This window comes from Symsagittifera roscoffensis, chromosome 3 (assembly GCF_963678635.1).
Source record: "Symsagittifera roscoffensis chromosome 3, txSymRosc1.1, whole genome shotgun sequence".
In the NCBI taxonomy this organism is placed as follows: domain Eukaryota; kingdom Metazoa; phylum Xenacoelomorpha; order Acoela; family Convolutidae; genus Symsagittifera; species Symsagittifera roscoffensis.
The window spans coordinates 3942411-3958105 of record NC_087064.1 but is presented as its reverse complement, the minus strand read 5'-3'; the positions used below and the strand labels follow the sequence as shown (position 1 = coordinate 3958105).

Sequence of the window (15695 nt, the reverse complement as noted above, 5' to 3'; positions counted from 1 at the left end):
ATCAACGTAAGGGGAATCCAGAAATATAGAGACAAAAATTGTAATAAAAATCGAATTTAACTCCTCTTTCTTGACTTATTAATCCTCTTATTTTTTTCACCAGCAATGTGAACAAATTGATCAATTCCCCATTTCTCCGCTGAAAAGTTCAGCAGCTGTCTGAAAAAAGGAAGCTTGTTCAAAACAAACTTGTTCCTGATTTTAGTCTGGGCTATTCATGTGCTTCCGGAGCTGCTAATTTACAAAAATCAGAAATCTTTCCCGTGACAAAAATCAGCTTTGTTTAACCTGGGGGTTTTTAAACTAGGGGCTGCGAAAATTAATCAAATCAAACTCTGGGCTTTTTGATTTTTATTTTATCATCTGCCCGTCCTGTGAAACCTTTTTGTCCCCTAACGGGTCAGGTATTTTACAGAGACAATTTTTTATAAATACTTTCAAAGGAAGTGGAAATTAGTTTGTAGCTGTTTAGTATTTAATAAAAAAAATTAACTGAAGGATTTCTCTCAAAGCATATGATTTCAACAATTCATTGCTAATAAAACCAAAAAAAACTACCTGAACGGGCGAAGTTTTTTAAAAACAGCCCTTGTGGAGTAAACAGTCCGATCTAGATAACCTCTTAACTCATCTTTTTGAAATCAGTCCTAAGCAGGGAACGATGCTTGTCATCTACTAGGTCTTAACCACTGGGCTGCAAGGGCAAGACGATTGAATTACAAAAAAAAAATTTTTTTGATAATTTTTTGCGTTGATAGACTTCAATTACATTCTAAAAGCTTACAATAACCAAAAACGAGAAATATTATCAGGTCCGGTGATGATGTTTTGAGTATTTTTCAATGTTTGGCAATTGTTGGTAGCAGAAGAGTGAACTATTTTTGCGGAAAAAGAAGCAAAGTTTTCAATTTTTCAGAAGAGTCTTCAAAAAAGAAATGTTAAATTGAATGTGCTTCATGCTGCTTAAGGAAACTTTGCTTCTGCATTTTTAAATCAAAAAATTGCGCTTTTAATCAACTTTATGGTAAAAGCGAAAATATTATTAAGGAAGTATTTCCAAATTGGCAGGCTGTTATATGTATTCATAACTGAAACGCTGGTTTTCGAAATTGTATTTTTTCAAAATCGTTGTTTTTTGCTTTTTTTGAGTTTTTAATTTGCTGCAGAAATAAACGCAAACGGAACTGCGATTTTAACCACCAGTTGGTCGTGAACACTAGTATATTTATGAGTTGACCGGCTCTATATACCGTTACCACGCCAATCGAATTAAACTCCATAAAGATCTTCCCTGGAACTAAAAAAAAAAACACTTCGCACCTAGTTAAAGTAAAAAGGATGAAAGTTAAAGATATCTTGATTTAAATTAGGTGTGTGTGTGTGTGAGAAAAATGAATGAATTGAAAAGTTCCAAGCTGGCAAGCTTTTTTGTGCACTCATCAAATTAAACAAATTAAACAAATCAACGAATTAAACTTCATGAAAATCTTCCTTGTAACAAAAAAATTTGCACCAAAATCAAAATGTTTTTTTTTTTGGAATTGCCTACAAAAAAAATGATATAATCCAAAGAAAACTTGAAAAAACATGAGGTGTGAAAAGCAGGCATTATTCATTGCTTGTAATTCGGTTCCTTGGACAATACTACAAATTTTACGACATCGTGTTAGCCTTCATTCAATAGTTGATTATGTCGAAATGCACTCTTAGAACATTAAAATCATTCATAGTGGAAGCTAGAGATGTGGTGCTTTTTTGTCAAAACTATCCACAAAAACACAAAATAAAATCAATTTAACGGTTTCAAATTGTGAAAAAACTTTTGCATTTTTCTAATTTTCCGACTTTTGAAAAGTGAAGTAGCACAAAGTTAAATTTTTATGAGACACCATTTTCATTTTAGAAAAACACTTCAAAAATTTCAAAAACTACCGCTACTTGATAAAACTAAGTTTTCACGGCTGAATTAGGCTTAAGTAAGCTTGTGTAATTACTAATTATTTTATTAATTGGCTCGAAATTTGACCAAAAATCAAAAGTTCAAACCGAAATTTCTCGACACTGTGAAAAAATTTTTGAAATTTTTTAATGTCGTTCGAATCACGACTGAAAAAAATTTATGATTCGAACGACATTAAAAAGTTTCAAAAAGTTTTCATAGTGTCGAGAAAAACCGAGAAATTTTTGATTTTTGGTCAAATTTTGAGCTGATTAATAAGGTATATAGTAATTGCACTAAAAGAAATAAAAGTTAAAAATTGGTTTCCAACCAACATAATATAAACTCGAAAAGAACATTATTTAATAGGCAGATATGTTCAGCCAAAAAACTGCGGTTCATTGAACAGATATGCCTACTGCAAACGATTCAAGTGATTTTATTCAATAAGTTGTTAACCTGAAAAAGTCTGAATTCCAATTTGATAGCGCTGACTAATCGCAAGCGTAAAATTTTTTTACCTTTGATCAACTTAAAAAAAAGGTATGTGGGTTAAAAACCTGCTAACTTGAACAAACCGGAACAAATAGCGCGCAATTTTTTTCTTGCTATTAGAGCGTAAACGGGGATTTATATTTTTCAAAATTGAATAGACGCACGAAGTAGAAAAGTTTGTTTTAAATGTGGGAAATCACGTGAAGAAAAATGAGAAAACAACCCCAATTTTTGCATTTTGTCGACTATTTATCATCGAATGTAAACGGCAGTCGGAACATTCAGAGTTTCGCGCTGATACGAGCAGCCTATGTTCTGATTTCATTTTCTTCCCCTTTTGGAACGAAGAATTTTTCCATGATACAGTTTGTTATTTTTTACGTTTAAGTTTTGAGTTGAAGCGCTGAAAGCTAACAAATTTTATTATAGTATTGTTAGATCAGCCATGCATATTGCTGAAAACTCAAACCAGATCGAGCATTTTTTTGTAAATATTTTATGTTTGTATATCTTAGGACGTCGAAAATTTTCCATTTATCTCGTTCATCTTTTGGCTGGTCTGCCAGATGTTCAAAAACCTGACTATTCCGATTTTCCCCGAATCAATCCGTCCCAAGATTGCAGTTAAATCCGATTTGCTCAGATTAGCCGAGACGTGTCTTAGCCTAAGCACAAAGAGAATCGGAGTCTCGCTAAATCTCTTTTTGTCATTCTTTCCAGCTTGCGAGAGTAGGAAAAAGTTGGTCCTTTGTTGTGAAAAAATCTGTTTTGTTCAGTTGCAGCTTGAGTTTTGGTGTGGTCCGACTTATCAGTTCTTAGGCCAAAATTTAAAGCGATTATAACATTTTGCATCACAAACACCTTTTGTTTGTTGCCTCTTTCACCAAATAGTTAAACCTTATCAGGCGCAGAGGTTATAGTCATTATTAGGCAGGCAAAAAATTGATAGAAAAAATATAAGAAATCGAAAAACATGCTTCAAAATAATAAAAAAACATGCTTGAAAAGAAAAAAACATGCTTCAAAAGAAAAAAAATTATATAAACAACTGTCACATTGTGCTAAAAATCAGTTTTATTCATCAGAAAACAGAAACTTTCTGGATTTGGTTAGTACTTATGTAAACTGGGTCAAATAAGAGTTACAAAATATCGAAGAATCTTCATATTGCTTACATATTGCGACAAAATACCATAAAGCGAAATTTTTGAAATGGTTGTCGCGTAAATAATGCTAGCGTAATCAAATGAGTGTATTCAAATAAATTTTTTGGAGTCAAATTACAATAGAAACAAAAAAGATCCAACATAGGCTATTCTTTTTGGGGAATAGTTGTTCCAATCGAGTTGATTTCTTTCGAGATACTTTTTTTCGCTGTGGTATCTAATTTTGGTAACATTCGGTTCTTTTTACCCAGCAAATGGGTTACTGAAACTGGGCTCCGATTATTGCAATAGCAAGATACCACGAACAGTTCTTTCCTCGTTTTTTTTATTATTGAGATTTCAACTAGTATAAAAAATCTTTTCAGTGATCACCCAGGTTTCTTCAACTCCCATTTCGCCCTCCCTTAGGGAACTTAGTAAAGAACCCCCCCCCCCAAATCAAGAACTGATTTAACGGTCAAGTATATGTGATGTGCACTTTGAATATCTAGTTCACCCATCTCCCCCTTTTGCAAAAAAAGGGGGATAGTTTAAGTGATCCGATCACAGACTTGCTAGCACAACAGGTATTGCTATCTGATTGGGAAAGATACTTTTAAAAGGCTCCGATTGGATGCGCCTCAACAGACATTTTATTGTACCGGTTGAAGATTTATTGGGAAAACTCCTCACATTTCCTGGAGCGTGTCCAGATTACATGTTGTCCATGTTGACAAAAGAAAAAGCAATAAAAAAGTTACTCCATTATGCCTGGGAGTAAATAAAAAAATAAATTCAGAGCTATTTGGGAAAAAACAGTAAATATTGAGGGCCGCTCGCATGAAAATCAAGCGATACATTTACAAACATAGATGGGGAGGAATCTAATTAATCGCTTCCTTGTACTAACAAATTTAGTCTTGTGGACATTAAATAAATAAATTATTTTCCCATTTTGTTTCCGTCTTTTTTTTGACATTCGCAAAATTGCTGAAAACGGACACAGCGAAATAAAATGTTTTATCTTCGTAATATACTGGCATTTAACATGACAAATTATGACAGAACATGAAGCGAATTAATATTATCATTTTTATAGACATTTTTTTTTGTAAAATTTGACCTTATCACCCAAATATGAATTCTATCTTTTTGTACAGATTTTCACAATCAAATAATTGTACTTTTCAATGAAAATCTTCATACAGTCAAATAAGCAATGAATTTTTTGCAAGCTATATATGGCAAATAAGTTTTTAATTTAAAAACCGACATTTTTTTGGGATTTGAAACATCTTTAAATCTGGAAGCTTCGCACAAATGTTACTCTAAGGAATTTGCTTTTCAAATATTACCAATGAAAATTGATTTAAAACGTCAAAAATTGTTTAATAATTGCCAATATTGGGCATTAAAACTAGTCAAACAAAAATATCAATTTCAAATATGCGCAAGTTGCCACCGCAATAAAAATATTGTTGATTTGTTTATTGATACAAGACTCCGAAAGCAGATCAGCTCTTGTTTAAACATGTAATATGTTGGCTTTAGCACTTGTGAACATCAATTGGACTTAATCGCACTTCAAATTCTCCACACTCAAGAATCCGAAGATCAATCTCAAAACTAAAGTCGTGTTTCCGAAAACATAATCTTGCGCTCGAAGCTGAGATTCTTTGATTTGGTCAAGACCATTGATGTTTTGGACGCCAGACCATGAACTCTACTCGCAGCACTTAAAGATCTGGATCTCTTTAACTATTTCCAACTTTTGCAAAATTGGGAGATTCGTTACTGCGGGTACAAATTTGACCTTGTAGGTGTATGCGTAACTAAGTACAAAATTTACTCCCCCACCCCCCATATATAGACCAAATTAAGATCCTCCTCTACCCCAGCGCTCAATTACAACACTCTTTTCTGATTGGCTGAGAATCGAATTCAAAACCAAGTGAAAATACTCACCGCTAAACTGCATTGGGGCGGGGGGGGGGAGTGGGAGGGGGAGGACGTGGAGGATGGCAACTTAGCCTTTTTTGTCTTGGGTGTGAAAGCGCTGGGTCTTTTCTTTTATACAGTCCAAATTAACTTTATGGTAGCACTTTAAAACTGTTTAATAGTGCTTAAATCTGATTGGCTAAGCTGAGTATAAATACAAAAACCTGAAAATGATGTAAAATTTAAAAAGAGGCTCTCATCAAAAAATCTGATAAGTATAGGAAGATAAATAGAAAGAACCCAGCCCTGCAATACACAACAACTTATAGGATTCGGCACATTTTTTTTGAGTTTCGCTGAGTAACTACAAAGCAAAACCTTAAAACGTTATTTTTAAAAAGAGGCACTTATCAAAAATTCCGGAAAAGAAGTTAACATGTAATATCGTGGTAGAATCCTAATGGTGGTTATTTTAAATAAAATTTAGAAAATAATGTACCAAACTCTATAAGTTATTATTTATTGCAGAGCTGGTTTATTTCTGTTTTTCTTCTTCCTAAACTTACCAGAATTTTTGTTAAGAGCCCCTTTTTGAAATTAGCGCTTTTGCTTTGTTGTTACTCAGCTTAGCCAATCAGATTAAAGCACTTTTAAACAGTTTTCGAATTACCATAAAGTTAATCTAGACCGTGTAACAGAACCAACCCAGCGGTGTAACACCCAAGACAACAAAAACCAAGTTAACGTCCTCCCACCTCCCCAAAGCAGTTTAGCGGGTAGTTTGTTCGATTGGTTCCGAGTTCGACTCTGAGCCAATCAGAAAAGAGCTCTTTAATTGAGCGCTGGGGTAGAGGAGGATCTCAACTTGGTCTGCTTGGTGGTTGGGGGGGGGGGGGTAATTATAAAGAATCACGAGAATAATATGGAAAAACTGTTGAAGCAAATCACCTTGATTATTAGGAAGCTCATTCTGAAATTCTGATATCCAGCGAGAAATTCATAGAAGCAAAAACTGAGTACAAGAACCAGATAAAACAAAAAATTACTGATGGTTTCGTTTAACACTTTTTGAATATGATGCAACGAATATGCGGTGAGAAAGAGTTTTTGGAAAGAATTGTGCATCGAAAAAAAAGCATTATGGATCGATCTTTGTTCCTGTAACAGATTTTCATTGTGAACAAAGTTCAAGATTTTCAACTTAAGGTCGGAAACGAAATTACTCAATTTATAATTTGTTTTCAATTTTAATTTTGAGAAATGTCTGGCTGAAGTGTTCTACGTTCTTTTCCTAAATGCTCTTGGATCGGACGTAAGCTCTTCGCCGAATATTTAAAAGACTTTATCTTTGATGCTGAAAGCAAAAAGTTGGTCGGAATTCAAATCAAATAATTTATTTGGTTTTTTATCTTTGATGCTGAAAACAAAAAATTCATCAGAATTCAAATCAAATAATTCATTTGGTCTTATTAACTTCCTTAAAGCTCAATTTTTCATCCTTTCTACTTCATTTTAACGGTTCGAATTTTTTTGTTCATTAAGTTTTTTATACAAAAAATTATTGAAAAAATTGGACTGCATGTTTTATTTTAAGACCTTTTCACGAAATTTGATGACACTTCTGAAATCCCAACTTAATTTTCCTGCATTACACTAGTTTCACAAAAAAAGCTGTCTATTGAAACTTCTTTTCTGTTCGCAGAGTAACCGTCTTTTCTTTTTTGAAATCCGCCAAAACTGTCAGGCGAACACTGAAAACTAAACAGCATCTTACACAAACAAAAAAAAAACAAGAGCAAGTTCTGGAGTTCGACTGATTTTTTAAAACACAACAAGCTAAAAACTTGTCCCAATTATTAGGGCAGGGGCGGATCTAGGATTTCCTTGAAGGGGAGGGGGAGGGGGGTAGTGGGTTTTCAAAAAACTGTCAAAAGTTTTGTCGATCTTTTTTTAGGTCGAGCAAATTTTGTTTTCCAAAGCATTAAAAAGACCCAGTTTTGGCCAAATTTTCTGTGCACAAAACAGGCCAAAAAAGTTTTTTAAGGATTTTTTTGGAAACTTTGATTAAAAAATTAGTACAACTCCTCCCCCTCAAATTTAGTACATATTGGCGCCCGGCGCCCAAGTCGCTTTAAGAAAAATTTTAGGGTCCGTCAGCAAAAAATAAGTATCTCGAAATTGTACAAAGAGGGGATCATTTTGAAGCAGCAGGGGGACGAATTCCGCCCCCACCCCTAAATCCACTACTGCATTAGGATGAAACTTCTTCGAATGTCAATTGGCGCAAATTTTTAATTTATTCAAAATTTTTTCAAGAATAATATCGAAATAATAAAAACTTTTTTCTAAAATTGTTTTCAAAAGTAATTTTCAAAAGTTCTTTTAAAATGAAACAGTCATAATTACCGAAAAGAATATTTTTTCACGCATTGTTATCACAAGAAATCGAAGAATGCAGAACATTCAATTTTTTTTCTCCTTCAATGGCAATTTTTTGAAAGTCATAACAACAAGGCATTTTCGAAGTTTTTCTTCAAAATTGGGTTAAATTTTGAATTCTTTGCGACAAAAAAGCAAAATCAAAAGAAACTTACGACAGCGGGTAAGCAATTTGTTTGTCAAACATCGTTTATTGATTTATTTTAAGCAAATCTGCAATCAGACTTTAGATTATGACTAACTGAGAATGTTTTTTTTCCATTCAAATACCGTGATTCACGTCAATTGAAGAAAGCGGGTCATTTTAAGCTTGTTAAGCCAAAATTGGGTGAACATTTATCCATATTTATTCACAGACGCAAAACTGAGCTTCGCTTTTTGTGCGATACAAAAATAATTTAATATACATCTTTTTAATTTAATTTCATTTTCCACTCAAAAATTTTTTCACAATTTTAAATTGTTTTATTCACAAGTCTTCAATTGATTTAATCACGATTTGTATTTTTTTGTTTTCATTTAAAGAAATTTTTTTTTCGAAAAACTTTGAAATTTATTTTTTGGACGCGATGATGATATTTTAGTGGAATTGAAGCAACTAAACAAAAAATGGGACAAACTTTGTGATAAATAGAAATCTCTGTAGAAAAACGGTACTTTTAAATATATTTGTTAGCAATATATCAAACTAAAGTTGTTTTAGACTTTTTCTACATAAAATATACTATGGTTTGAAATAAATTATTGTCAAACATTTATATCTTTCTATAAAAAGCGTGCATGCAAAATTTTTTGGCTTGTGGCGGAGAAAAATAAAAAAAAATTCAAAGAAAGGGATGGAGAAGCCCCTGAAAAGAACTCGGATGTCTCGAATGGGTAAGTAACATCCAAAATTTTTGAAAAATATACCACAACCGCTACTCCTGAAATGGCAAAAACATATCGTCTCAGCTTTTATACTTCTTCACTTTTATTTTCTTTATGACAACAACCGAATTTTGGTTAAACAAAGATAAAGGGACATAAGTTCAGAATTCTGAGAGCATTTACTTTTTATTTCAATTTTGATGAAAAAATTGTTGAATGACAAGAATTGAGGTTTTTATGAACATTTTGCAGCTTTTCAAAATTCGCATGTAATTTAGACAATAAGAAACCCTTTTTATAGAAAACAGTTTTTTTAAATCAAATTGATGCGTAATAAATACTATTGATGCTTTAATGATGCGCTAATAAATACTTTTACTTATAAATATATTTTTTATCATGATTTTCTCCAATCAACAGTTATTGGATTATTGCAGACAAAATAAAGAGTTTCACTGTGTTTTTTATTTTTTATATCAAATTGATGCGCTAACTTTCACAAATATATTTTTATCATGATTTTCTATATCAATAGTTAGTGGACTATTGCAGACAAAATAAAGAGCGTCTGAGAAACTCGCAATATGTGTGTCCCTGATACTTGATCAGTCTTTGTTGAGTATCATTTTGATTCGAAAAGTTGTTTAAGTGTTGAGAAAAACTGGTCATCAAATTTCGTTTTTTGAATATTTTCACGAAATTTGAAGACACTGCTGACATCCCATCTTAAATCTCCTGCATAGTTTTGGTTTCACAATAAAAGCTGTCAGTTGAAACAATCTTTTCTGTTTGCAGAGAAACCGTCATTTTCTTCATTCATTGGTCAAAATAGTCAGGTGAAAACTGAAAACTAAACAAGTTGTTAATTAAACAAAAAATAAGATGAAATTCGAAAAATCTTTAAAAACACATCAAAATTAAAACTGGTTCCATAAACTCTTTCCGACAAAATTGAAGCAAGGGCAGATCTAAGATCTTCTGGAGAGGGGGGGGGGTAGTGGATTTTCAAAAAATTGTCAACATTTTTGCGACTACTTTATTTTGACCAAATTGATATTCCGAGCTCTCCCAGTGCATTAAAGAACCCTAATCTAACCAATTTTTTTGCGCACAAAACAGGCAAACAAAAGTTTTCTAGCCCTTTGTTTTAAAAAAAAATGTCGGTCAAAAATTGGTGTTTTTTGGCGCGCGCCCGCAAATAAATCTTCCAAACTTCTTCAACTTGATTATACTTTCGGAAAAATGATTAATCGATCAAATTTTGCTTGGACACAGACAATTAGACATTAATTCATATCTCCTGAGAAAAGCTCAGAGGAGCATTGATTTAAAATTATTTCAAATTAGTTGTACAATTTCTTGAAGGACAATTGTGTTTTCCATAAATTTTAAGCAGCGTTTCAAAAGTTGACATGTAAAGTAGGCCAAAAAGAAAGTTTCAAAAAAAAACAGTTAATTTTTGACAAAACTATTTTTTTTGATCAAATTGATCATTAAAAAAACAATGCTACATCATTGCTTACGAAACCGGCATTTTTTAGTCATTCAGTTTTTTTTGTTGTTTCCACATCTCTCATCATTTGTCAATCAATTAAACATCAAAATTCCAAGTCTTTTGTATTAGTGTCAAAGTATACAAAGTAGAATAAAACTGAACATAAAACTACTTTTTGACATAAACGTTTGCGATAGAAAAAAAACCGGATGTTTGCTGTTCTAGCAAATTTTTTGTAGCCGGCAGCAGTTTTTACCTGAATTGTTTTGAACTGAAATGTTGATTTGAATTAAATTGATTTTTGAGACAATCAAACCAGACTGCTCGTGTCAGGGCAAAGCTTTGAATGTTCCGACAACTCTTCAAAGTATCTAGTATAACTTCCTGCATTTCCACGCAATAGTAAATTTTTTCAAGCAATGCCGTCTAAAAATGGATCAGAATTGCATCTAGAACACAACACTTTGGATATCAATAGCTTGAATGAATTTTTAGCTGAATTATTTGGACCGCATCAATTGGAAATTGAAAGTTTTGTGCGTATTTTTCATCGCAAGTCGGCCAAATAGTAATTTTCAAATCCTCATTTCTTACAGAAAAAAAAATCGTCGCAGATGAAGTTTTTGTTTGTATTTGAGCTCAATTTATCAAAAATATGAAAAACCTGTCTAAAAAGCCAGATTATTTTTCATGAAATTATTTGGAAAAAACTGGCTGTGTGCATGGAATAAGGCATCAAAAAGTTTCATTTGTTAAACTTTTGAATGGGTTGATGTAACAACATACCCTGAATTTCATTTTAGAAATTATTAGCAGGGAGCTGGGAAGAAGTATACTATGTAGTACCTGTTTCTGATTAACTATTTTTGCGAATCGAGTTTTTATTTGCTAGTGAATGCAGAAGAATGAGTGCAACTAAAACAAATAGATGCCATCCGTCGAAAAACCAAACGAATCGAGAGCCAATCGAACCTTATATTTTTTCCTTCTCCGTCGTTTTGCCCTACTTCGTTGTCAAAACTCAAAACAACCGTTCCTTGAAAGCACTCTTACGATTTGCTGATTTTTAAAAATTTGAGGCTCATTGTTAAAAATACATAGTACTTTGTATGTTTTCAATTTAGTTTCGAATGAGTTTAGGTCCGGGTGGTCTTCTGATAGAATAGTTTCGGACAGGGTACGCCGACTGTTCGTCGAACTATCATATTTTAGGCCGTATAGATTCGTGCAACTTCTTAGTCTTATACCAATCCTTATCTTACTCTAATTTTTCCTAGCCTCAATAGATCTAATGTATATAGGTATTCTTGCGAGGTTAGAGGAGAAAAAGAGGCAACTGATTTTAAGCTGTATTATGTTTTCTCTGGCTGAAACTATGAATAGTTTCAAATTTACAATTAACACAAGTTTAGCAATGTATAATGAGCGGTTTAAGCTCGCGACTAAATGGAATGTTTTTCCCTTTAAAAAAAGTTTCTGATAACAATCAACTTCTTTTGAAAAGTTTCATAAGAACAAATTTTTTAGTTGTTGGTTTTTGGATTTTTAGGAAAATTTTGTAACTAGACTCATTACCTGAGTACTTTTGGAGTTGATTTGATGAATCTTAAGCGACGAGGAAAACTTTGAAAAAATGCTTTTCTCAAAAGTTTGATAACCCAAACAAATTTTCGTTTACAGGTGAGTGAGATAACAAACTAATTTAACTTCAATATTTTTTCGAACTGCATGAAAAGTACCAGAACTTGATATTAAAAATTTTTGTTACCTATCTCATTGCAAGGCATGTATAAAAAATTCGAATACTGCCGGAAAGACATGGACATTAAATTCCATTTAAAAGTTTTTCGTCTTTTTGATCAACATAAATTGCAGCCAGTTACCCCTGTTAAAGAGAAAATAGCAGTTAAGTTAAAAAAGTTATTAACAGTTCAGTTAAGCAAAAAAAAAACGTAAGTTGAAAAATTTTGAGATTCTCTAAAAAATATCCCTTGTCACGCGCCATATTAAGTACAAAGTGATAAGTTTTGCTCCTATTAACAAATCAAAGGTGACCTATAAGCTTTCTTGAACCAATTTGGAACGATTTCTAAGACGGATTAAACCTCCGCTTACGCGTTCATTGCGCAAAATATATCGCGCATTGCTTGTCGAAAGTTGGCCAAAATGGCAATCTTTAAACCTCACAACTTTACGAAAAACTTTACCCAGTGCTTGGCGAGGGTGTTTTGTGAAAGATTTACAAACTATAATCACAGGTGAAATATCTTTTCAAATTTAAGCTCAATACAACAATAGCTTTAGAATGATAACAAAAATTGTCAAAAAAAGCTAGTTAAAAAGTTGAAATTTTTCTGAAGAAAAAAACCCACCCGAGCACAAATACTCCGCTACTTTTGTTACGAAAGTCGGAACAATAAAACATCACTGCGCCAGTTCTGATTATTAAGTTGTTCAATCACTTTTGACTTATATCAGTGACATCTCTTATTATTTATCACTGACTTGGAAATCAAATAGTTCGATCTTTATCTATAATTTTTTCAATCATTAGGTTCGAACTCTTTTGTTTACGCTCAAGTTTATTAAACTTTTCATACAAAAATTTGTCAAAAACTAAGAACGGTACCCAATGCGTCTAGATTGCAATATCTGGATAAATCAGATGAGATGAAACAGCGTGCTATCTTCAAACCCTCTTAAAAAGTTTTTTAAATGGTCGAAAGATAGATATTATTTTAGTTTGGAGCTTAAAGCTTTATTGTTTTGCAGACTCTAAAACAAAAAACCTTTCAGATATTGCCAGTTGAATGCTGGAGTTTATCTGTAAGAAAAAGAACACCGAGGAAAATTTTTTCAAGGAAAGTCGAAAAAACAAATTTAAAAATTGGTGTGTCTATTAATGCAGCAAAAACTGAATTTTGAATACAATCATTATTTAAAAGCACTCTGGTCAGAGATGAATCAAAAAGCTTTGCAAAATTTAATCTATAAAAAAATGTGCCAATTTTTTTTAAATGTTTATGATTGTGACTAAAAAGTGCATCTTTTTGCCCCTTTTTCATCAGGAAGAGTAAATATCGGTTCCAAGGATCTTTAGAAAAGCTTTAGGGCCTCTCAGCAAAAATATGGATGCCGTACGGTTGTGACAAAGGATTGCAAGTCGCGCTGTCCGAGCATAATTTGTTTGTATAACTTAAGATTGTAAGTTTCCATCTAGTTACGCATGTTTCGTCATTTTTTTGTGAACAACTTGTACAGATTGTAAAGTCTGTGAGGCGAAAACTGTTCAAAAGCGACAATTCACTGTTTTTTTTGTAAAAACAACTCGCACCAACAACAAGTTAAAGAAAATACCTGACTTGTCGTAATCGCGCTGATACGTGTTGCCAGCTGGACAGAACCAAGCCACACGTTGGCGCGACTGCAGTGGTGAGTACCCGGGTTGACCAAAATGCTTACCATACAATTCTCATAAATGGAAAATTTCTTTCCATAGAACTCCATACAATTCCATACGTACAGAAAATTGTATGAAAAACGTTTTCCCATAAATGGAAATTGTATGATAGGTATTTTCTCCATAAACCAAAAAGTTGTTTTTTGTTTCTAAGTTTATTTTCTGAAAAATTTTGGGTTGTGTTTGCAACCGAACACAAGTGACAAAGACCTTGGTTACTCAAAGCACCAAAAGTTGGACGGTTTTACTTTTACAATGCACAAAAAACGGCCTGAATTGTTTTCCAGATGTCTTTCACAAATGATATAACAAAAGTAACAAACTTTTAACTTTTGGAAAAATTTTTCAGTGATGATTATTTTAAGTTTTTGAATTTTCAAATTATCAGACATTGGTCAAGGCATACATACACAAACACGCCATACAAAAGAAATAGTAATTTTCAGCGTTTTGCAAAAAAAAATTAAGTGAAAAGAAAAAAAAGTCAATATTTTCTTGGAAATTACTTGGAAAAGTTTTCGTGTCGTATATGGAAATTGTATGCTAAGCATTTTTTTCAAAAAAAATTTAAAATCAGTTTTTTTGTCACCAGTCTGTTCAACTGTTCTCAAAAAACCGCAGAAATGGTATGAATTTTTTTCTATTGTTTTTCGAAAATGTATGAAAATTGTATGAAAAGCATTTTCTCCATACACTTGATGTATGAATTTGTATGATAATGATTTTTGTTGTATGGAATTGTATGATAAGCATTTTCGGTGTATTGAGGTCAACCCGGGTATATTGTGAGATAATTTTTAATGCGAGTTGTCTTTTTTTGGGAATTTTAGCAATACGGAAAAGAAATACAAACGGTTTACCAAAACACCTGGCTGTTGTCGGCGCAAACACCAATCGCCAAGAACTGGGTAAACTTTTAGGCTTCTATTTGTAGCTTAAGCTACAAATAATAGCTTAAAATTTCGACTAGTGGTCTGATGGTGCGTGCTTCGCGCCGATCGATAACCGCGAAACAAAAAATCCAACAAAAGTTTTAGCTTCAGAGTAAGTGGTAATTGTGCTTGTGATTTAGTTGGCCTGTTGATTTGCTTTCGTGTCTTCATTTTAATGGTTTATATATGGTTTGATGCACTCTATCTTAGTGTTTTTGTGGTGACAGTTTTGTCGGTGCCCCAAAAATTATGCTTAGATTTGACGTTGGGACCATTTGTAGGCCTTCTCGTGTCGATCCTGTATACAATCAGAAAATGTTTTGGTCTAGCTAACTGCACATTAAAAACACATAAGTGCTGGACTACTTTGCTACTTGCATGTGTTTTACAATTTTTCGAGCAAAAAAAGTCCGACAAAAATTCAGTGTATTCACTTTTCCACCCATGATTTGACCCTATCGGACTCAAAATGCGACCCCGTTCGACCCATGATTCGACCCCGTCTGACCCTGTTTGACCCATGATTCGACCCGGTTCAACCCATGAATTGACCCTACTCGACCCATGATTCGACCCTGTTTGGCTCATGATTCGACCCTGTTCGACCCAGGACTTGACCCTGTCTGACCCAGGACTCGACCCTATTTGGCTCATTATTCGTCTTTGTTAGACTTTAGCCTTGGTTCGACTTTAGCCTTCGTCTTAATTTCTGACGAAAGACGGACATCGTTTGACCGTTTCGGTCGAATCATATGAGTCAAACACCTCAGCCTGGGTTAGTGAAAATTGTTGCTCTCTCTTAATACTACCGAAGAATTGTCGCTTTCGAAGAATTGTCATCTCGCCTGTAAATTTACAAATCAATTCTTTTTTTAAATTGACAGTCTATAAACAACAGGCGTCAGAAGCATGCCCACAATTCCAACAATCGGAACATATCCCACAACTAGATGGTTTCGGCCAGATAAGTAATCTGCTATCTGAG

The 15695-nt window shown here is 33.2% G+C and overlaps 1 protein-coding gene across 1 annotated transcript in view; it reads right to left on the bottom strand.

Annotated features, from left to right (window-relative positions):
• Positions 1-15582: 15582 nt before the first annotated feature.
• Positions 15583-15695, bottom strand: part of LOC134841176 (uncharacterized) — a 10950-nt gene continuing 10837 nt past the window's right edge. The window contains exon 4 of the mRNA XM_063856997.1: positions 15583-15695. This exon is cut by the window's right edge and continues 91 nt beyond it. Coding sequence (XP_063713067.1) covers positions 15583-15695 — 113 coding nt within the window.